The 24,285-nt window shown below is 44.8% G+C and overlaps 1 protein-coding gene across 2 annotated transcripts in view; it reads right to left on the bottom strand.

Annotated features, from left to right (window-relative positions):
* Positions 1–24,285, bottom strand: part of LysRS (Lysyl-tRNA synthetase) — a 70,819-nt gene that overhangs the window by 19,849 nt on the left and 26,685 nt on the right. For both annotated transcript variants that reach the window (XM_050195709.2, XM_050195711.2), the window contains 3 exons: positions 21,397–21,516; positions 6,731–6,893; positions 4,439–4,612 (listed from right to left, as the gene is read on the bottom strand). In XM_050195709.2, the coding sequence (XP_050051666.1) occupies positions 4,439–4,612; positions 6,731–6,893; positions 21,397–21,516 (457 nt within the window). The remainder of the gene's footprint in view (positions 1–4,438; positions 4,613–6,730; positions 6,894–21,396; positions 21,517–24,285) is intronic.

Genomic DNA, 24,285 nt, shown 5'->3' with positions numbered 1-24,285 from the left:
ACGACGAGGCTACGCAACTTGACAATTTTGCCAAGACACTCGCAGACGAGGCTCCCAAAAACATTAAAGAAGTTACTAAGGTTCTGATAGAAATGACTTCCAAATTTATGGAGGCCATGACTGAAATTAAGGTTACCGTAAACAAGTTGAACTCATCTAGCGACGCTGTACAGACTGAAATAGCAGCAGTAAAGGAATCAATGGGTTTCATGAACACTGCCTTTGAGGGCTTCAGAACAGAAGTTAAAACGATGAGGATTGAACTCGCAGAAGTAAAGAAGAACAATCTGGAAATTCAGCAAGAAAATAAGAAGCTGACGAATGAAGTGAAGGAATTAAAAACAGAATTGGTTGAACTGAAGCAATACAGCAGAAGGAATAACATTGAATTGAAAGGTATCCCTGAATCTGATAACGAGGACCTCGGTAGCATGATGACACAGATAACTTCTTACCTACAAGTTAAGCTTTCTCCTGAGGAAATCGACGCTGTACATCGTGTTCCAACCAAGTCGAAGGGACCTCCCAATGTAATTGTGAAGTTTAAGTCAAGGTCCCCACGTGACAAAATATTGCAAGCTGCGAAAAAGAACAGGCTAAATACTTCCGTGCTTGGCTTCCCAGAGAACGATCCCGTTTTTGTCAACGAACATTTATGTCCAGAAAAAAAGGTTTTGCTCGGCAAAGCTATTGGCATAAAGCGTGCCAGAGGCTGGAAGTTCGCATGGGTCTCTGAAGGCAAAATCTTGATGAGAAAAACGGAAAGCTCGAGGGTAATGCACATAACCTGTGAAGATGACCTGGGAAAAATTGTTTGATTACCAATGCTCTTGTGTTTTAGTACTTGTACACTCTTACAATGTCTTTGGCCATAGATGAAGATGACCTGTTAAGCAGCGACAAAAACACATCAATATTTTACTCTAATATCCGCAGTCTGAGGAAGAACCTGAACCTTCTAGTGGCTTCCTTGACAAGATATTCCCAATCTTTTGATATTGTAGCACTTACAGAAACCTGGCTGCAAAAAGATGAGAAAGTTATGCTTCCTGGCTATGTTATGATATCTCATCCGAGAGAATCAAAAAACCGCGGTGGTGGTGTTGCCTTTTTTCTCAAAAATGGTCTACCTTTCTCGTCTTTGGCGCCAGTCACCCTCAGTCATGCAGACATAGAAACACTGTTCATAAAACTGCCCCATTCATTCACTGTTGGAGTTATTTACCGTCCACCAAACTCGTGCCTTTCCTCCTTTCTTGATAAACTCGAAGGAATTCTTGAAACGCTTTCTACACACTCGGAAGGCATAATTATTGTTGGCGATTTTAACATTGATACAAGTGCTGAATGCCACAAAGATTACATGAACCTGTTAACATCGTACAATTTCCGAAATATGATTAATACACCGACGCGTGTAACTACCTCTTCTTCATCTATTATTGATCATGCATTAACAAATATACCGACTGGGATACGCGCTGGGGTTTACAGCGAACCCATCTCCGATCACCTCCCACTTTTTGTTGCTGCTGACATTGACATAAAACCAGAGCGTGAGATTAAGAAGTATGTATCTAAAATAGATTATGCCCTACTGCGAGAAAATCTATTGGCCATTGACCCCAGTGTAATATACCATGATGACGTCGATACAGAGTTTAGTAACCTAATAGACACGCTTTTGCAAATGGTTACTACCTGCAGCAGAAATATTAGTGTTCGCTCTTACGAAGCACCACTATGCCCTTGGATGACTGAGCCAATCCTCGCCGTTCTAAAAGAGAAGGATTCATGGTACCGTAAGTGGAAGCAACACAAGGATAATGTTTACTATTCCAAACAATTTAAGAATCTGCGCAATAGATCCGTGTCGATGATGAGGGCACGAAAAAAAGCATATTACATGCGTTTCGTTGAACAGGCTTCTGGCAATTCAAAAAGGTCTGGAAAATAATAAACGAAGTTGCTGGCAAAGCCAGTTTCCGCCGTGTTCTCCCAGAAGAAATAGATCACAATACTACAGAAAGATTTAATTCCTTTTTCACCAATATCGGCCCATCATTAGCTGCTCAACTTCCCGAATCACAACAAAATGCTGCATCCAATACAGTTCTCAATACTTTTGTAATGTTTGAAATCGAACCCCAGGAAATTACATCCATTATTCTCAGCTTACCAGGCAATAAATCTGCCGGACTGGACGGTATTTACCCACGCATACTTAAGGAAAACACTGATATCTTGGTCCCCATCTTATGCAAACTTTTTAATCATTCATTAAAATGTGCAAAGTACCCCTCTGTACTAAAGATTGCCAAAGTTGTCCCAGTATACAAAGATGGAGACCGATCCAACCCGTCAAGCTACAGACCCATTTCTGTCCTAAGTGTTATTAATAATATTTACAAAAAGATTTTATCCAGTAATATTTGCAAATTCTTAGAAAAATATAACCTACTCTGTCAACAGCAACATGGATTTCGAAAACATCATTCAACGGCATCTGCAGTCCTAAGCCTGACTCAATTAATTAACACAGCATTACATGAAAACAAACTGGCCGCTGTTGTATTTGTTGATTTAAAGAAAGCGTTTGATACTGTGGATCACGCTATTATGCTCAACAAATTAAACCACTATGGATTTCGCGGTGAAGCCTACAGCTTACTTTCCAGTTACATCGAAAACCGTCAACAAGCTGTAGTTATCAATAACATCATATCATCACTTAAATATTTACAGACCGGGGTTCCTCAAGGATCCGTTTTAGGGCCCATGTTATTTTCGTTATACTTGAATGATTTGCCGAAGGTCCTAAGTTGCTGTGATATTTTAATGTATGCTGATGACACTGCGATCATAGTGACAGCAGACAACCATGAGGATCTAGAAGCAAAGACAAACGCTGAATTGAAAAAAATTACACGCTGGTTTTTTACCAACAAGCTAACGATTAATTCAAGCAAAACCAAATATATGGTATTTAGTTCACGAGCAAAAGTCATTGACAGCTTCCAAATTGACATTTTCATTAACGGCCACTCACTAGAGCGAACACACTCATTTAAGTATCTTGGTGTCATTCTAGATGAACATCTTCACTGGAAAAATCAGATTAGCGCAGTCTGTTCAAAGTTGGCTTCTGGCTGTTATGCCTTATTACAGGCCCGTGATTATTTTAACATACATACACTGCGTACCCTTTATTTTTCCCTTATTAACAGTCATCTAACATACTGTGTAGAATCATGGGGTTTAACATACAACACTTACCTTGATCCTATCCGGCGATTACAAAAACGGGCTGTCCGAATTATAACACAAAGCAAGTATACTGAACCAAGTAAACCAATTTTCCAGTTATTAAATATCCTTCCTTTCGATCTTTTGCGGTCTTTAAAGATAGCGCTGTGTGTAAACAACATAGTAAAATATAACCAACCTTTCAATGCCTCCCTGTTTCGCTCTCCTTCTCGACTCACGAGAAACCTCACACATAGTAACTTTAATCTGCCACCGAATAATAACATCTACAGTGAAAGATTGGTGCAGTTTTCAGGAGCCAAGGTTTGGAATGCTTTACCCCCAGAAATAAAACAGTCCCACGAAACTAATAAAGCATTAAGAACATACTTTTTGAGCCTTATTTGATCTATGTGACAGTCGTTCGCGGTTTGTGTTTGTTGTACAGTGTTGTTCATTACAGATCTTTATTCATTCTCCTGTAAAATGCATATTGTATTATTTTCTCCTCATTGTATAGTGTACTCTGGTCTTTCGCCGTGATTTTGGGCTTTCTATTTTACACAAGTGTTGTGTCATTGCCATCGTGTATTTTTGTATCTGAACCCCACACTAGCCTCTGGCTATGGGTTCAGTCAGTGTCTGATAATTTGTATGGCAAGAATAGAAATAAAACAACAACAACAACAACAACAACAACAACAACAACAACTTTACAAAATATGCGCTGCTTTTGCTGCTATTCTTGCTATTCCCTCTGTTTGCGTCGTGTTATCGTCTCCATTGGTCCAGTCGACCTGGACGAACCTTGTACCGACAGAGGCGGCCAGCCCCGCAGCACCGTTATGTGAATTGATGCATCCAGCCGCTATGTGTGCGATCCCCGCATCGGGCCGAGGTCGGGGAGCGCATGCAGTAGGGCAGAAGTGCTTGCAGAGACAAGCGTGGCTCTCTACATCAAATACATATATCGAATATTAAAAAAAGTTGAATAGTAAATGTTCAATTTGAGAATCAAATTATTAGAACATTCACTTTTCGATCAGATTTGGCAATATTCAAGTATTCACACATCCTTACTTAAAATAAATCGTCTATTCACGAAATGACAGCACATCTCTTTCCCTTTATGCAACTCTTTGGTCCCACTATGAGAACAGTAAGAGAATGAAATGAGAAAAGGAAAACACACCACGTGTAGCTAACTTTTCTGGATCAGGAAGTTTGGTGCCTAAAGCTTTCTCCAGGTCTGGAAGCATGCGAACCCTTCGGAATGGAGGTGTAAAGTCAATCTCCAGGGCAGGCCCATCGGCTCCTTCCGGGTGGTAGGTGATCTTGTATGAGCCAGTCAAAAACTTCACCATGCCTGCCGTCAGGTGAATTAGAAGTATACGGTTTTGCCAGTCAACAGCAAATAAAAATCTTTCTCAACTTTGGTAGTGGGGTCAAAAGGAGGTAACAAATATTGGGGACAAAACAACGTAACTATACCATGTGATAACAGCTTGTTTTGGCTAGCTGTAAAACTTCACATGATGTCTATATAATTATAAATGAATATGGTTAGCACATGGTTATTATTTGACTGTGAACAGCTTTGCACGCACAAGTCTGAACCTCACTCAATGATTCCCACTGGAGCAAGTTCTTGTATCATGAACCACCTTTCTTCCGCTTAGTTAAATAGATGAAGAAATAATACCATAACTTTTTATTCTATACAAAAACCAAGTGTTCCTTGTCATAGTGACCTGCACTGTACATATTATTTTCAATTTCTTAACAATGCCATGCAACTCAATGACATTTCTCAGGTTTGGACATGGAAAACAGACAAACATGGTGCATAGATTATGGATTTGTGATTGTGCCTGCACTGATGTATACTGTGAAAACAGCTGGAAATTCAAATGAAAGCCCATGTGCTCTTCTACTTGAAGGAGCCACTCTCCCCACCAGCAGAGACAATGTCGCAAGCTATTGCCTCTGTGTCACACGGGTAAAATGTGCAGTGCACAAATAGCCAGCAGCAGTGTGACAGAAAGAGGGGAAAAATAAAAAGATGACAAGGTGGGGGTTGTGACGTAAACCTCACGTGGGCCCTTGGCTCTGATATGAGAGGACGGTTGCTTGTATGGATGCTGACTGAGGCAGTGGAAGAAAGCCTCGGCTGTGAGGGGAGGGGGGGGGGGGTAGTAGCCTGCCTCTTTACACCAGACTTGCAACATTTCGTTTGTATGTAGGTCTTTACTCTCACTGAACCATTTCTAGGACAGTACTTTTCAATTTCTGGTTCTAATGTATAACCAAAATTTCCTGTGGCTTTGTTCTATGAGGCCCCATCATTTGTGACTCCCTTTAAAGGAGACACAGTCATGACACTTTCTAGCTATGAAGTTTAACAAACATATGATGTAATAGTTCTGCGGAAACCCGCAAGATGGTGAGAAGCAATTAATAAAAGGAAAATCAGACATCCACCCATTTGTCAAACATGTCAAACCTTTGCTTTTGCTTTCAGTTGTTGACAAATTCGACTGTGCCCTGCCATCTGCTAGCCACCTGGTTAGCTCAGACGATAGAGCGGCTGCCCCAGAAAGGCGGTGGTCCTGGGCTCGTGTCCCAGACAAGGACGAATGTTTCTTCAACTCTGAGGCTTTTCTTTCGAGGAACCCGTATGGGTTTCCTTTATAGCAATTGCTACGAATGCTGATTTTCCCTTTATTAACCACAAACATAGTTAAAAAGGATCCTGCAGTGCAGATGAAGCACTTTCACAGTTCTCACTCATGGCTAGCATAGGTAATTCCGTGGTGTTTGATGTGTCAGGATGGTTCACCCATGGTCCATCAAGACAAACTCAGTTTGGTTGGTTGCCCACAGCCAAATGGGGCAGAGAGACACCTCATGGGTTCCTTCACAGCCCACATCAATGAGGCGGCATGTGGAAGAATGTGCACAGTTTCATTACCGCCCTTGAGGTGGAGTCCGCAAATGCAAGTCACTATGCAGTAGCTGCAGAAACCACACATATCTGTCTTGTGCCAGAGGACAGCGATGTACCCAATTATTTTCAAGTTGTCCGAAGCACAAAGTGACGTTAGCTGATTTTTGTACCTCATAGGCAAAGCTATCACCACTGCATTATTCATCTCTGTCGCCCTCTCACACCCTCCCCTTTCCCAAAGTGAGCCAACAATTCCTGCTTTTCATTTGTATCTCACACACATGCATGCAAGCATGCCTACACCAGCAGTCTTAGAGGGTATTTATACTTTACCTGCAGTAACAAATTCAGAAAGCACTTTCTGTTAGCAGGAAGCAAGAAAGAAAGACAAGCATGATAAACCATTCATTGAACAGCTTCTAAATGTTTACCGGTAAAAAGACTCATACCTATAAGCTCTGATATTTGAACTTCATGAATAATCTGTGAATGGTGAAAACGGAAACACAACAAATTAAAAAAGAAGAGAACCCTCACCTGACACCAGGGACTCTGTAATTGTCATGAGATCATTGTAATCTGCATAGGCCATGTAGAACTCGCACGTGGTGAACTCAGGGTTGTGTGTTAGGTCAATACCCTCATTGCGGAATTGCCGGCCTATCTCATATACACGATCTAGACCACCAACAACCAGCATCTGAAGATTGGGAAACATGAAAATGTATATAGGAAAACACAAATACTAGCAGTGTGCAGATATTCGATTTGAAATATTTGCACGCCTAAAAATTAGTCTTGTATGGCCTCGATAGCCAGCTTCGCCGCAGTACAGTCATGCTATGCGGCAAAGCATACAGAATGCATTGAGGTGAAGCAGCACATTTGCCATGCAGTGAAGCATAGTGAAGTAAACAGTGGGTACTGTCACGAGGCCACTGCTGGTGCTTTTGGCTATTTGACACTATCAGCTCAAGTACGTACACTGTGCTGCCTCTTCATGCATCTGGACAACACTAGCCGCCATGTGGAAATCTCCGTGTCTGCTACTAATCTGGTTAAATGCCAAAAAACAGTTTCCAAATTACAAATTTGACCAAGTGGCAAGCTCTAAAGTAGTTGTGTACCTGAAGAGGGTTATAGCGCCGAAAAAACACAGCACACAGCAAGCGAGACGGGACAGGCGCATCGGGATGCGCCTGTCCCGTCTCGCTTGATGTGTGTTGTGTTTTTTCGGCGCTATAACCCTCTTCTGCAAACATGCACCAACTAGCCCCCCAACAAGTATTACCTAGTTGTGTACCACCAGGATGGTTCAATAGCAAACTGGGTTAAAACTTGGCTTTAAAAGCAGCATGGGAAATTTCAATATCAAAGAATCCAATGAATTCCTCAACAAAGAAAGCTTCTGAAGAGGCTCCTTTCACATGAGAACTGTGGAAAGACTTTGATAAGCTCATCAACCAGCAGCAATTTTCACTGCCACAAGCACAGGTTGGAAGATATGTGCATGATGAAATTTCGGACCAAAAAGAAGATTCGTGTGAGTGGTGGAGTAAGCATGGCACCCGCCGTTGGCTCGACTTGCTAAAGAGATATGTGCCAATACCAGACACTAGTGTGTCTAGTGAGCGACGCTTTTCAGTGTCTGAAGGAATTGTGACATGCAGGAGGGTGTTGCTGCTCCCTGAGCATGCTGAGCAGCTATCCTTCCTTCATGATAACATGCAGTTGTGGTATTGTTAAGCAAAAGTGTTTTACTAGAATTTTGTTGACCACAAAGCATAGTTTTTCTGTACATTACTTGCTGTGCAATACACTTCCTTTTAAGGCAAAAGCCCTAAATTGCTCACTGCACGATGGCCTTGAAAAAAAAAAAAAAAAGAAGCACCATCTAGTCCAGTAGCACACACAAAAAAAACGTGACCTTCTCTGAACAAGCGGAGGGTGGACATGTTAATGAGCAGCACGCACAGACAGAAAAACAGGTGCTGCGTTGGCAACGTCATGCAGTGGCGGCGGCAGTTGTGGTGACAGTCAACTGCGAAGTGAGAGAGACAACAATGAAGGATGCTCGCATGAGGCCGAGCGTATTGCGCGGTAGGCCTTAGAAGTACGCTACGGCTGAGGATGCTCGTCAAGCGAGAAACGAGGTGCGATGTGCGAAGCGGTGAGAGCAAGGCCTTCGACTGTGCGCTGCTTTCCTCTGGTGAGAGGATGCAATGTAATTGTGTTCGGCTTGCGTTACACATTTGTAACACTTATTCGTGACAAGCATGCTGCACCTTTAGGTAGTGTATTAAGTGCTCACACGTGTCACTGAGGAGGTCGACCTAAAGCAACATGTGTACTTCCCACTGCGGCTTGTTATGTCTTGCAACAAGTCTGACCCCTCCGATCTTATAACTTGATGAATTACCAAGTGTGCAGCAGGCTTTCGCCTTCACGTGTTACAGGAGTGTAACATGTTGCCAAAGCTTTTTCTTTTTACTTCTGGTAGGCAAAAAGAATTGCATTCTTTCAAAACATAATAGTAATCGTATATCGGTGGTAGAACAGCAATTTCACCTTTTGGTGCAGGTCCTAGCGCAGACAAAAAGCTGATTTGGCGCAGCAGCATTTTTCGCACAGGTTACAACACACATATGCTTACCATATACCATGCAAATTTTAATTGATATACTGTATTTACTTGCATAATGATCACACTTTTTTGTCAAAAGAATTGACACAAATTCAAGGGTGCAATTATTACGCGAGTTAAATTTTTCACAAAAAGAAAACAAACTTTTTTTTTCATCCCGCGTTTGCCGTGGGATGACAACATGTCAACAAACAGGCGGCTGCCATATAGGGGGCTGCCGCTGTAACAGTGTGGGACTGGTGCAGGACACCAAAACAAAAATGGTGGCCGGCGGAGCAAGCCGAAAGCGATTTTTTTTCTTCTCATGAGTACATTACGTGCACTGAAACACTTTTTTTCCGTATCAGTAATGAATAATATCGTTAATATTGGCAAGTTTGCAGCAATAACGTACCATATTTAGCCCCCCATATCGCGTGACAGAAAAAAAAAAAAACATGAGAAAGAGCATACCTGAGGGCGCATTCGATAATGAAAATTATTAGTAGCTGACATGGTCACTGGACTACTCGTCTTTAGTACTGCCATCGTCATCGTTGCTACGGTCCCACAGCGCGTTGTCTTCCCGCGAAATTTAATATTTGGCGAACGACCGCACCTCGACATCTTGTGGAACAGCAGCCCACTCCGAATGCACCCAACCATACGCAGCCGTCAGGGAGGCTCTTTTGACAGGTCCGGTTGGCGTAATTTCGCGGTCTTCTGCCGCCAGCCACTCATACTCACGGCTGAGCAGGTCCTTAAAAGGCAAAGATCCGGGCTTGTTTCATGACCATGTCGCACTTCACTGGCAGGGACCGATCGCGCATTTCAGCGACGTACGCCGCAAGCTTAGCCTACAGCTCCGGAAAGCGTCCAGACTTCGGCACGTGGGAAATTCCTCACTTGCCGTCAGAGGTGAAAATTTCGCTTCGCTGCAGTCGCCACCCTCGCACCACCCGCATTGAACGAGTGCCAAATGATTAGTGGGCCTGGAGCACTCATGACGACTGTAGTAGCATGTGGCCGGCAGCAGAAGTAGCACGTGGCCGGCAGTCAAGTGGAACGCGTCAAACCAATGCCTTTCGTCAAACTACAGTAAAACCTCGTTAAACCGTACCCGCTTAAACAGTAGTTTCGTTTTAAAAGTAGTAAAGTCAAATCTCCGACTCGGAGGCCATTGAACATAATGTGTTTTGTATCCGCATAAACCGTACCAGCTTATTCCGTACGCGTCGGTTAAAACGTTGCATTTCCACTTTTCGTTGCGCAAACACGGCGGTGCGTCGTCTCCATCGAGCGGCCCGGCAGAACGACAAGCCTCAGAGATCGGAACCGCCTTCAAGCACCCTGCGCATTTGCGTGTGAAGCAACATCAACATCAACATCATTTCGGCGCTGTGCCAGAGAGAAGCCTGAGAGCGTTGTGTGGCGTCAAGCAAGCGAGGACCAAAAAAAGACGCCATGTGCTCAGTTTAGAAGCAAAATTAGACATCGTCTGTGCTATCGAACGTGACACGGAGAAGTCAGCGCTTGCACGTGACAGGGATCTGCTGTTGACTATTGACTACGGTGTGTGGCATTTCGAATGCAAAGAAGTTGCTTGGCAGCGCTGCTGCAACTGCGAAGAGATGTCGGCTACGAGGTTCGACTTTTCGCCATTGTTGCCTCTGTTGTTGCCGAAGTGTCGACTAGCGACAGTGATGAGGACGGCACGGAAAGCGACAGCACAGGAAATTTAGGCCCAACGGTGGCAGAAGCTGCTCATTACGTCATCCTCATGAATGCAATCGTCGTGACGAGAACAGCACCCGGCAATGAAAAAGGCACCCCAGAACTTTTGCAGCACTACTGCGTGCGTGCACGGAGAATACGTAATGCCAACGAGGAATCTGCCATGCCAGTGTTTGCCGAGAAGAGGGGGCTGGCTGAAAAGCTGGCACACAGCTTCAGTAAGTTTGAGGCCGCTGTCGTCATGCTAGGCCGCCGCGGCATCAAACGAAAATAACACTTTTGTCGCGCAAAGTGTATAAATACTGCATGTTTTTTCCCCTTTCATCGCACTCTCTCTAGTTCCGTTTTCAACAGGTAAGTGGGCGATCTCATGCTAATTCGGTTAAACAGTACGACCGTTTAGTACGTACATTTTCCGAGCTCCGGCCAACTACGGTTTAACGAGGTTTCACTGTATACAGAAAGCTAAGCGCAACAGGCAAAAAGAAACCCGCGAGCGGTGTCTGCCCTTCCATGAACTACCGATACTCCCCGCAAGCACTGCCGTTCTGAGGGTGCCGCTGCGAATGGAACTAAAGCCTCTTAAACTTCGTAAAGTAGTGCCCCACTTTGAAGAATGCCGCCTCCTCCTCGCGCGCTCTGGCCGAGGCCGACGCCGCGTCGCTATTGGCCTAATAGCATCACGTGGGCCCTCACGCCATGCATCAGTGCCATTTTTCCTCGAGAAGCGTCTACGTAGTGGCGTAGAGCGCATGTTGGTGCCATTGCTACGCTCAAGCAGTGTAGGCGGCGCCACGGTCAAGGAGGGAGCGTGAAAGAGAGGAGAAACGAGGAGGAGGGCAGGCGGAGGAGGAGAGTGCCACTACTTTACGAAGTTTAAGGGGCTTTAAATGGAACAGCAGTGCTTCCATCAACTATCGACACCCCCTCATGAGTGTTGTGTGCACTGTAAAACTCTCAAAAATGTTGAAAAACCCTTCCGAAAAGCGAACAAACATGCAGGATAGCGAAAAGCTACGGGTAGGGCCGTAGAGCAAACATAAAATTGTAACTATGTTGTAGCTCCCGTTGGGTCTCGCTTTTTTGGCGGTGTCATGTTTTGGTTTCGATTGTAAGTTGACCCCCCACTTCAGATTTTCAAATTTAATGAAAGTGGCCGACTTACAATCGTGTAAATACGGTAGCCATGTCCACTTTGAGGGGACAGAAACGGATGTGGGCGCGCTTAGCTGCCAGTGACGTAGAAACACATGGCGGGCATGCTGCGGAAACTGCGGCTTTTGTCTTCACTATTGTCCTAATACGGCACGTTTCCGCTAAGGGCGGGCGAATATTTTAGCTGTGTTACAAGCGTCGGCGTATGAATAGGTTACACTCATAATGTATCAGTGTAAACGAGGCTACTATCGTTGCCGCTCGTGATTTGTTGCGTGCCCACGAGCGCTGACGAGAGGAATCGAAAGGCGCCTTCTTTTATTGTTGTTGTTGACCACAACTACTATAAAGCCTACAAATAATAAAGCCAAGGCAAGTTTGGTTGTAGCTTTTTCTTTTTCATGGAAGTGCGTAAAGTGATGAAAGGAATGAAATGAGGCATCTGCTTAACCCTTTCGCTGTCGGACCTTTCTGGCCGTGACGCACCCCCAGTGTCGGCTTGGTTTCAGGGAACGAGCATAACAGGGAATGAACATAGCAATTTATTTTTGATTATGATTGGTATACAAATAACGTAGTCAATGCTATATGCACATTTCAGTGTTCTGCAGCTGCTGTTAGTAAACATCATCATCATCATCAGCCTGACTATAAAATCCGTTCAACATCCGAATCTGACGATGCGGAACCCTCTTCCTCGCATGCGACCCTGTCCGAGTCCGATTCCGAGCTCGGCTCGTATTCTAAATCGGAATTGAGCCACCGCACCAATGAGCAGACGAAGGTCCCGCGCGCTCAGCCATCCGAAAGTAACCGCGCGCTGGGAGGATGCGCTTTCAGTCGCCCGCACAACGGAGAGAAATGGGACGTTGCGTGATCAAGAAGACAGAGGGAGATGGAAAAAGGCTAAACAAAGTTCGAAGGGCTTTACGTTTGCTGCCGCAAGTCGGAAGCGAGGGTTCGGCGAGAGAGCGAAAGCAGCAATCAAGTCACTCTTTTCGGAGAGGCAACGGCCCGTGCGCCTGAACTTGACGCGGCGTAGCAGACACACCAACAGAAGAAAAATAAAAACCTTCAAACCAGCGGAGATGGCAGAACAACCCTTGAACCCATAAGCACACGCGCGCGACGCATGATCCCGCGAACGCGGAGCCACCGCGCCACTCAGCAAAGAGAAAGTGGGGAGTGGCAGTCGCACCGTACTCTTCAATACATGGGTTAACACAGGTCGGGGAGAATATACGAACTTGTAGAAAGAGTCAACAGATGGCGCGGCCAATTCAGGAGCGCCAGCTTTGCGCACAGGCGCGAAATTTTCAACGCGCGATAGAGAACGTACCGGTACGTCAGTGACACCGTGGGGGGGAAGCGCGATGACGTACCGGTACGTCCGTGACAGCGAAAGGGTTAAGAATGTTTGGTGCGTGCAGACTGCTTGGTATGGCTTGAACAGTCGTTCGCATAGCATTAGACAGATGGTAAGCATGATCATCATTAGCTAGACTTGGCACATGACATATCACTGCGGCAAGTTTGGTGCGTGATCATTACATGGGAAATAAAAAAAAAAAGAATTTTGATGACAAAATTCGGGGGTGCGATTGTTACGTGAGAGCGATCATGAGACAGTTTTAGTTTAGCGTACGCAACTATAGCGTACGCTATACGCTATAATATAGCGTACGCTAAGCAGCGCATGTTTTCTACAATTTTAGTTGGCCGACAATATCTTCGGATCTCTGAGGCCATATGCCGTCATTACGGCTATTTCGCGCCTGTAGCGATAGGTGGCGCTGATATCTCGAACGTTTCTTTCGTTAGGCTTCGACTCGTTCAAAACGAGAAGCGATCTCCAAAACACCACAAAGTTATCCCTAATACTCGTCGTCGAAGTGGCCTGAGACTAAGCGAAAGCCGTTTACACAGTCATTTGCTACGAACAAAGTGCATTTTACAAAAGCAACGCCAAATTCAATTCGAAGCGGGCAGCCGGGACCGCCGCCATGTTTCCCGCAAACTCCGCAAACCACGCAAAAACGCTAACTCGTTTGCATTGCATACGTTCGCTATACCCGCTATTTCATTTAGCGTTCAGCGCATGCGCAGTGACGACCCGCTATTTTTTAGCGTACGCAATGGAATAGCGTACGCTATACTAAAACTGTCTATTATGCAAGTAAATGCAGTAGTCGATATGTTGAGGAGATGGGTTTGCACAGTGAAGAAAAGACGCGATGCTCCTCTGCACCGCGACGCACAAAGGGTGCAGCCGGGTTCACCGATACGGCATAGAAAAGGCACCGCCACCAGATTGTCAACAAACACGTGTTTATTGACCCAGGATGCAACACAGTGCGACAGTCATGTGCGCCTGCACTGAACACGACATCATGCAATATACTTATGTCATGCCATGCACATTAGGGAGTTGCTGAATAGGGGCCAGAAAGGTTATGCGACTGTAAAAGAAAACGAAGAAGAAGAAAAGCATAAGCCCCACTGCGCATGCACGAGGCGCAAATACTAGGCTTTTGCATCAGCAATTCCATTCCACCGAAATAGCGCAGCGACCTAAACTCGACTCAAAGGTTTCGCATCAACGAATATGGCAGAACCCATCGAAGTGGCGGCTTTCGATGTGTATCACATTCAACCTCCTTAGCTAATACCATTGTGAGCATTATTCATACGCTTCATATTCTAATCTGTACATACTCATCATCACCGTCTTGGTGCCTGGTGGTGGGGCTCTCACTCGAGAGAATAAAGAAGAGACTGGCTACCTAAACCTTGTCTCACACCATTCTTAACTATGCACCATGTGCGATTTTGATCGCAGCGGCTCTTTCCAAAGCCTCGCTACCACCCCTAAACACCGAAAAAGTTCACCTTTAATTCTAGAATGCGACATCCTCCTTCAGCAAACTCTGCAGTCCCACGTGGGTTCAATGAACATCAAAATAAAGCACCAAGACAGTACAACGGCACTATATTGTACGTCCGTCAGAGAAAAATGCATGAATGACGAACTGGACTCTGACGGCCCCATAGAGTTTCTCACTATAGACCGTTTTTTCGTAGGTGCCGCCATATTGTGAACGCAGTGGCGCCACCTATGAGCAGCGCCATACTGGCTTGGGTGAAAGCGGTCTTTTGCATGGCAGGTATACGCTCGGCGGCAGATTCTGGCGTTTGTTTTCGCGGTCGTGCTTTCTATTTAGTATGACGCGCGTCTTCTACATGGTAAACGGTTCTGTGAGACTTGCTGAAGTGGTTTAAGGCGTCATGGCCGGAATTTCTTCTGGCGTTGAGGTGGACGGAACACGCAGCGCGATGTGCGCGCGCATATTTGAGCCTACAATCAGCCTCGGAGATCAATTGTGTATTTCCGAATGTTCCAATCAGTAATGTGACCTTATTACAGTATTATCCTCTATTTCTAAGCTGCGGTTTAGGAGCCATGAAACATACGCGACGATCGTAACAGCGTGGGTACCGTTCTGCTACGATAGGAGCTGTGCTATTATACTTTGACAAGCGTTCAAACTATTCGCTGCAGGTTACATTGCGTGACTACTTGGTTGGATGGATGAGGTTTCCACCCATGAATAAAATAGTTTTGGCTAGTAATAGCAGCATACCTTATACAGTCTGAATTAAGCTTGTCCAGCAAAGTGACCGTTTACGAACTGCGCGAGCGTCCTAAGCAGTATTAGGTACTGAATTACAGATATCTTTGTTCTATATAGCGCATGGTCCAAGCATACGGCATCAGCGGTTTTATATTTATAAACGTTGCGAGACGTTAGCCCGTTTTCTCTTGCTTTTTAGAGAAAGAGGATGATAACCGAATTTTTTTTTCGGTTGTGTTCGTTCAGTTCTCTACGACGTACTCACACGTATTACGGAAATTTTACGCTAAAAAAATAGCCATCGCATTCTTTTTATGCGAACCCTCTCATATATTATGGCTGTATACAGGCCAAAAAGGCAATGCTGAAGCACACAGCTTATATATGTATCGTGCTGGCTTACCAACCGCAGTGATCGCTGTGTTGAGCAGCGCCACGGGCCTCATGCAGCAAGGCTAGCGTAGACATATGATAATTTCAAGCATACTACACTTGAAATGCGTGAGAACGATGCCAGTGTATCACAAATATTTGATAGCGCCTGCCGCTTAGATGTTTCATGGTTGCCTTAGGTTGGCCGTGCACGAGCATGCGCTCTTACGTTTTATGTTTTACTCCCTACGCCGATCGATCAGACAGTGAGCTGATTTACCATTTAATGCTGCTAATACAGATACGCCGGTTTTCTTTGTTGAATTAAAATCGATATAAGCAAAATAGTAAACAACACATACATGCACCGCGATTGATAATGCGCGTACACCGCGGCTGATTATGCGAGTCACATTTTTGCGCCCCCAAGACATATTTCTGCCTACAGTAGTTACCGATGCACCGAAAGGCTTCCCTTACGACCTTATATGAACGAACATGGCGTAAATTTCACAAAGTACGATCTAAAACATCTCGAAATCGTTCCGCAGCACGCGACAGCAATACTTTCAAGCAGCGCCGCGCCGGATCGCCCAAGCCAGAGAGGAGGAAAGGCTCTCCGCGCGCCCTATCCTCCTCGCCCGATGAAACGGTCTATATACTGAGAAACTCGACAGACCGGTCTCTGCTTCCTTCTATGATGATGATGATGACAGTGTGCTGCTGGTTTTGATTTTTCTGCTGCTAGCGGTGTTTTCATGCGAGATGTGTGGGTGAGTATGCGGGGAAGCTGATGCAGCGGACGGCTATTGTCGATCGTGCGCCTCAAGTCTTTTCTTGTTTACACGGGATCTAGCGGCCAGTAAACGTATCGCTCGATTGCAGTTTGGTGATGTACTGGATGTTGGTTCCGAAAGATTGTGTTTTCCGGGAATGTATGAACTAATAAAGATAAGCGTAACTGAAGTGGGTCATTTTTTTGTTCTCTGCGAATGTTGGCGCAAGAAAACTACATAACGGGATCGTATCAATGAGGTTCTACTGTATATAACAGCAACTGAAATTTTGGACACTAGAATGCACCACTGTACTTTGGAGATGATCTGCGCATGTCATGTTGCAAACATGGTAGTGAACAAAATTGCTGGTTCTATTCAAGTTGTCACCTCTACCTTTAATTGCATTGGTGCAAACATTTCACAGCTTTCAAAATGCCATACAGACGCTAGTACTAAGGTCTTATTGCAATGGCAATTATATGGACACTCCAGGCGGATTTCTGCCAGCGCCGTGAGGGTGCGTATATAAAGTCCAAGGGCAATAAAATCATAGCCACGTGCCGTATGGTGAATGTGCAAGTGAAAGTGTGCAATCTCGCGTGCGCGAGGGAGGAAGGCAGAGCGGAAACCCTCTTCTATTGCATGCGAGGCATGGCGGTGAGGCGAGGGAGAGGGGGGGAGGCGCAATTCTCTGGTGGCTGCTGCTTACGGCATAGCCTTGTGGGCATCGTATTTTGAAAGCGATCTGCAACATGGCCAAAGTACGCGCCCGCATAGGCCTCCTCTTCAAAGCAATATATCATGTTTGCAGAGTGCACATAGTGCCGGTAGCTTCGTATGCACTGTGCTTTTTGTTTCATTCACGTTCAAGAGAGAGATGCACGAAGGCCAATTCACTCGCTGCTGCTGCTGCGACACCTCACTCCAGTGTTTTGACAGCGTGACCGTAAAGTGAGAAAAAAATATTTTGCGTTGATGTATATGTACTGTTTGTTCACCTAGTCTTCTGCCGTCCTCTACTGCGCTTCCCTTTTCTTGGTACCCATTCTGTCATCCTAATGGTCCAAAGGTTATGTAATTGGCGCATTACATGACCTGCCCAGCACCATTTTTTTTCTCTTAATGTCTATTAGAATATTGTTTGCTCTCTGATCCAAACCACTCTCTTTCTGTCCCTTAAAGTTATGCCTAACATTTTCGTTCCAAAAATTAGGAAATTTGCGGGTGCTAGTTGGAATCGGTTGGCACAGGACAGGAATAATTGGAGATCGCAGGGAGAGGCCGTCCTGCAGTGGACATAAAAGTAGGCTGATGATGATGATGACTGTTTATTCATGAATAACAATAAAAAAAGTAAATAAACTTATAAGAATGAAAAATTTGATGCATTGTTATACACATAGTTCAAGGCTTAGAAAATGCCCGCACGAGAATATTTCGCAAGTCTCAAATGTTCCTGCTCTTAGACTAATATTTACATCCATAGTGTAATCTAACTGTGTAGGTGAGCGCACTCAAGAAAACTGTGTGGTTGTGTGCCTGTCAAAAAAAGCAAAACGTGCGACAAACTTCCGCTAATCTTCATCTTATCACCAACCAGAGGCAATTAGTTTTCGCGAGTCTTCAAAAAAGAAAAGGAAACGCATGCACGGCGGCATCCTTCCTATGTGCACCCCTGTGAGCACTAAACGAGCGAGAAACAGGCGGTCGCCCTTTGAGCGATTAGTAACGAGATAGCCATCAGTTTTGCGAGCGCAAGCCGAAACTGCCCGCAAGGAAAAACCCACACCGCCGTCTGCCAATGCGCGAATAGTAGTATATAGACGCGCCGGAGCAAACTAGCTCTAAAATAAACCATGCAACAAAAACTGAGAGAGAGTGGCGCGAGAAAAAAATTCCCTGTATTCCCACATAATGGTAGCACATGCCAGGAAAGAAAAAAAAATAGGAAATCAGTGCACTTTTTAAATGTACAGATGGCACCATAAATATATGGTATCGACCATTTTGGACTTGTTTGCAGTGCCGCATATTTACGTGATTGACCCTTAAAGGGTTAAAATATTGTTCCTTTAAAACATTTCTTCATGCCTTAGGAAGCTGAGCCAGATTTGGCGAGTATGGCAAATGAAACAGTGACCCCTTAAGTTCTTAGCAATTCTATTGTTAGTGTTTCGAGCAGGTGAACTGCCAATCAAAGTGTACATCAATGTGGCTGCACAGAATGACAATGTTGAGAAGTCATACCGTATTTACTTGCAAATGATCACACTCGCATAATGATCGCACCCCTGAATTTTGTCGTCAAAATTCGATTTTTTTTCTTTCCCGTGTAATGATCGTGCCCCGAACTTGCCGCAGCAATATGTCGTGTGCCAAATCTAGCTAATGATGATCGCGCTTACCATCTGTCGAATGCTGTCGAATGCTACGCGAACGACTCTACAAGACCTACAAAGCGGTCTGCATGCACCAAACATTCTTAAGCAGATGCCCCCATTTCATTCTTTTCATCACTTTCCGCACTTCCATGAAAAAAAAAAAGCTACGACCAAACTTGCCTTGGCTTTATTATTTGTAGGCTTTATAATGGTTGTGGTCAACAGCAACAAAAAAGGTGCCTTTCGATTCTTCTCGTCTGAACTCATGGGCATGCAACAAACCGCAAGCGGCAAAGATAGTAGCCACGTTTACACTGATACATTAGAAGTGTACCTTATTCATGTGCCGACACTTGTAACACAGCTAAGATATCCGCCCACCCAGCCAAGATATTCGCCCACCCTTAGCGGAAACGTGCTGTAGTATTAGGATAGTAGTGAAGACAAATGTCGCAGTTTCGGCAGCATGCCCGCCATGTGTTTCTATCACTGGCAGCTAAGTGCGCCCATCTCCGTTTCTGTCCCCTCAAAGTGGACATGGCTACGTTATTGCTGCAAGCTTGCCGATATTAACAATATTATTCATTACTGATACGGAAGAAACTGTTTCAATGCACGTAATGCACTCACGAGAAGAAAAAAAATCTCTTTCGGCACAGACGGCTTGCCCCACCGGCTGACATTTTTGTTTTGGTGTCCTGCACTGTTGCAGCGGCAGCCGTCTGTTTGTTGACCTGTTGTAATCGCGCAGCAAACACAGGAGGAAAAAATTTTTTTCTTTTCGTGGGAAATTTAACCCGCATATGATCGCACCCCTGAATTTGCGTCAATTTTTTTGACAAAAAAGTGCGATCATTATGCGAGTAAATACAGTACTGTATATCAACAAGTACAATGAATGGGGCAAGGGGGGTGGAAAAAATTCAACAATGTGAATTTTTGAGCGCAGCTGTTTAAGTGTTTTGAATTCGCAATATACTGTAGCAAAGAATTTGATTCTGAATGACAGGGTCCTCTCGGCGGCGGCACCGAGCCTCTGCTCAGGCAGCTAGTTTAGCAGCTACAGCAGATGAAGCACTTCCGCCAATAACATCACTCATTGTTCAGAAAGAACTTGCTTACATTTCTCCCATGGTAGTGACAGTGAAGAACAACAGTGTCGAAACTGTGAGCTACAACTTTAACTCCTTATTGGGCGAACTCGTTCCCAGCAAAACAAGTAAAACTCAAGCACAACGATAATGGCGAGCAAAGTCGGCGATCATCGAAAATCTGATCTGCGGGTCAAGCACGGCAACTTTTATAAATGACTGGTCAAAGGTTCCAGTGTAATCGTTGGTGCCTGCCTGGCTTCCAGAAAGTACTAAACAATTAGGGTCGTGCACACAATCAGATTACAAAAATCGTAAACCATGACAATCGAAACAAGTGCGAACGATACCAAACTCAGCAAACCAAACAAGTGTGAGCAAAGGCTGACGCGAGCAGACGATAGTACGAAACAAGTGGTCGTGTGGGTCTGCATGACACCAGTTTCCTGCGTGCACATCACTGAAATGGCCGCTCTCATTGGACTCTGCCGCTCGCTGCAGGAACGGTCACCTAAGAGCTGTGCTTTAAGGGGAGATGCTCTTCGAAAAAAGCATTTCTTTAAGATTTGTACTAAAGATTTAAAATCCACCCACTTATAGAGCATTTCAAGCAGATTTCAAATATATCATTAATTTCTGCGTAGCTGCTACAGTTCTTGAGTTAAGTCCTACACAATGGCAAAATAGAGTGATTTTGCGGGCACTGTATTGTGTAACAAATTTTTGCAAAACACTTTGTGCTGTAGCTTATTTAGCTCTTTGTAGACTGCAAACTGCCGATATCTATTCAAGCAGCGTGTACAATTACTGGAACTATGAAAAATGAAGTCGGACACTTCAGCTAATTTTTTTTCACAATCACATGAAAATAACCTTGTACACTTACAATTGCCTTACAGTAACAAAATTTGGCATACATACTTTTGAAGATATGCAGTGCTAATATGTACTTGAAATTGCAATATCTCGAAGCAGTAAGTTGCAAAAGTACATGGTTACATCTCAGAGAATTAGAAAAAAAAGTTAGTTGAAATGTTCAAACTTTTTTGCATAGTTTCAGTAACTGTGCACACTGTTCGGCTAGATATCGGCAATTTGCGATCTACAAAGAGCTAAACAAACTACAGCACAATGCTTTTTGTGAAAATCTATTACATAATGATGTGCCCATAAAGATGACAATATTTTGGCGTTGTGCACCCCCTAACTCTAAAACTATAACAGCTACACAAAAAGTAGTGCTATATTTGAAATCTGCATAGAAAAGTCTATACTTGACTGAATTTTGAAACCTCTAGTACAAGTAATAAAAGAAAGTTGCTTTGAGGAGCGTCTCCCCTTAAAGGAAAGCAAACATCACCACACCACAACACTATCACAACTGATAGGTTTTGCTCTTTTCTCCTGAAAGTCCTACCATGTCAACATCAACCAACCTTGAGATATAGTTCTGGAGCCACACGCATAAAGAGGTCCATGTTCAGCTCATTGTGGTGTGTAATGAAAGGTTTGGCTGTGGCACCCCCCGCAATCATGTTCATCATAGGTGTCTCAACCTGCACAGGTAACATTTAGTCCATAAGTGCCAGGTATTGCAGCTCCACAGTAATACATACAACAAGCATGTTCAAGTCAAAACTCAAGCTGACAGTGCTAACAAAATATAGACTAGGTCCCTTACTAGTGACTCAAACAGATGATGCACTCTTCAACAAGACATAATGAAAATTGATATTAGACACGTATGCTTAGCAGTAACCTCTCTATACATGTTAACCACAAAAGTTCATGAAACAGAGGAAATACAAGTACAATTTGCACTTCTGTGAGCAAGCACCGTACTGAACTTCACTAATTGCAGGGTGAATAGTCAAGCTACAACATCATTTTTCTTACAGCACTTGTTCTTTGAAAACTTCAAATCAAATGTACATCCTAGCCATCCTGTGCCCAGGTGATATAAGAGTGTCCTATCTTTTTTGTAAAGGAAATAAACAGCCAAGTATGACAACTAGGAAAGCCTACACATTATAAATACACAAGATATGCCATTGCAGATGCAGGGAGAACGAAAAAGCACATAAGCTCTACAAGACAGCCTCATACCAAAGTCTTGCAGACAATGGCAAATTAAAGAGACAAAGAAAGGTGATCGGGGGGGTCTTAGAGACCGAAAAATTGCGTAAAAAATCATATTTTTGAAAACATCATTTTTTGGATTGTAGTGTCTGATGCATTATCTCATAAATTTTCACGCATCTTGAACCTATATTTTGGTCATAATGACGTTTCATATCACGCCGGCAAGCTGTACTTTTACTGATGAACGCGCAAGAGGGAGCCTATTTTAGACGTGCACTTGTTGTTCTATGTTTCCATTCGCAGCCATCTTCCGTCTTGTTTAAAAGAGCCACACTTCTCGTTTAGTTTTCGCGGCACCAATACTCTGTGCGCTGAATTATGAAGAAAAAGCCCACGAAAAAGTTGTTCCGATGTGCAATTCCATTTGTCGCCTGAGACACGTGACCGTAAGCACGCCATGCCATTGGTGGATTTTCGCCGTCGTCTGCTCGGGCGTGCGAAGCCCGTCGTGAAATGATGTCAAGTTCAGTTTGCTACAATCCATAAACTCAGCAAACATAAGAAGAAACGAGGGGTGCTAAACTTTCAAAAGTGCACAGTAGCTTTGGAAGATGCCGGCAAAGTTTGCTACCTGTGCCAAGCACCGCCGAAGCCTCCCCCCTTGACAGCGGAGTAGGCTTAGCAGATGAAAGCGGTTCTGGCAGTGGGCAGTGTTCATGCAGCATTCCAGCAAAACTACTGCAGTCCGATGACTTGCAGAAAGTGAAGAAGGCTCAAGAAAAACTGCAAGACTTTGCTTGAACACCAGCTACCAAGCGCAAATCAGATTTTCTCGCTCACGCTGATGCAGCCGCAGCAGGCTCAGATGCGTTGGAGCCGTGCTTCGTTATCGTAAGCTTCAATTCTATAAATGCTCTGCAGCCTTGTGTAAAGCGCAAGTTGCGGTGCAGCAGTGGGCAAAGGTGAACGTCATGTGACTGCGGTCTCGCCATAGAGATAGTCATCTCGTGTACAATCTGCGGCGATGCCTCGCCGGCGCGGAATTCACAGTGTGTGAGCGGCGGCCAAACATGGGCAATGTTCTGTCTGGTGTTGTAGAAGTCGCTGGGCGCTTTCTTGGTTACTCGACGTACGTCGAACAAACTTTCTCGCGCCTGCGGCGCTTGTGCTGAGTCAGTCACGCCGTGTTATACTTTTCTCGCGCCTTACGGTGCTCTACCTTCAATATAACACCACTAATTTCCCCGGGGGAGCAGTTGAGTCCTTAGTAGAGACCAGGCCTGCTCTCCTGGAGAGGTATGTTCGCTCGTGCCAGGCTTTTCATGTGCTGCTCTCTGTGACCTTTCGAAAACATTTTTAATGATCCGGTTTGAGTTAAATAAACGTTCGTCTGCACAAACATGTGCAAAAATCAGTAGGCGTGAGCCACAGAGTTAGCGAAATGGAAGCAAAGCAGGTACAATCTTGGTCAAAAGTTCCGTAGCCCCAGCAACTTTGCCCGGAGCAGCCACACTCCACTATCGTGGTGCTGCCATCAACGGCGCTCGCAGACGCTAGTTGGCTGCGGGAATAAAAGAGAGCGAGAAGGAGTATCATTCTCGCTGCCATGCCGTGGTGGGGCAAGAACTAGCGAGCTGTTGTGTATGTCTCTTTGCAAGTATTGCCCTCATTGAGGGCGCTGACGCATTAGAGAGCAGCGATCCTGGGGATGTGGCGCTTCGCCAGGAGCGTTTTCTCGATATATTCGTGCTCCCGACGAAGCACTCCAAAGCTTTTGCGTGCCAGTTGTGTTGCCTCGCCCAGCCCACATCTTGGGTTTGGCTTTTATGCATAAAATGTTTTTAGCTCGAAAAATCTGAGACCTACTTCAGAACACGCAGCGATATCAACTTCAAAATCTCTGGTCTGTGGTTGGGGAAACGCTAAGGTTGGTTCCCATTACAACTGCTATTGCATTTTAAACCCGAGACTTTATCTTGCCAGAACACCGCGGTTGTGCGGTTAAGCTTTGCAGTACCAAACAGTAGGCTATGGAGCCTTGTGGCATCACCTTGGCGGCAGCCCTTTCTTTACCGCAGCGCATTCGCGCGGCAGGAGCACGAAAGGTAAAAGTGCAGCTGAATGGCATACTAGCTGACGGACAACTTTATGATCACTGACTGGGCGACAGCAGTAAAGCGAGAGCTATGTTCCTTCTTTCTCTCTTTTATTCCCCCAACCAGCGAGCGCCTGCGACCGCCGTT

Source organism: Dermacentor andersoni, chromosome 1 (genome assembly GCF_023375885.2).
Source record: "Dermacentor andersoni chromosome 1, qqDerAnde1_hic_scaffold, whole genome shotgun sequence".
Lineage (NCBI taxonomy): Eukaryota > Metazoa > Arthropoda > Arachnida > Ixodida > Ixodidae > Dermacentor > Dermacentor andersoni.
The sequence above is the reverse complement of the archived record's forward strand: the minus strand, read 5'-3'. Positions and strand labels throughout refer to the sequence as shown.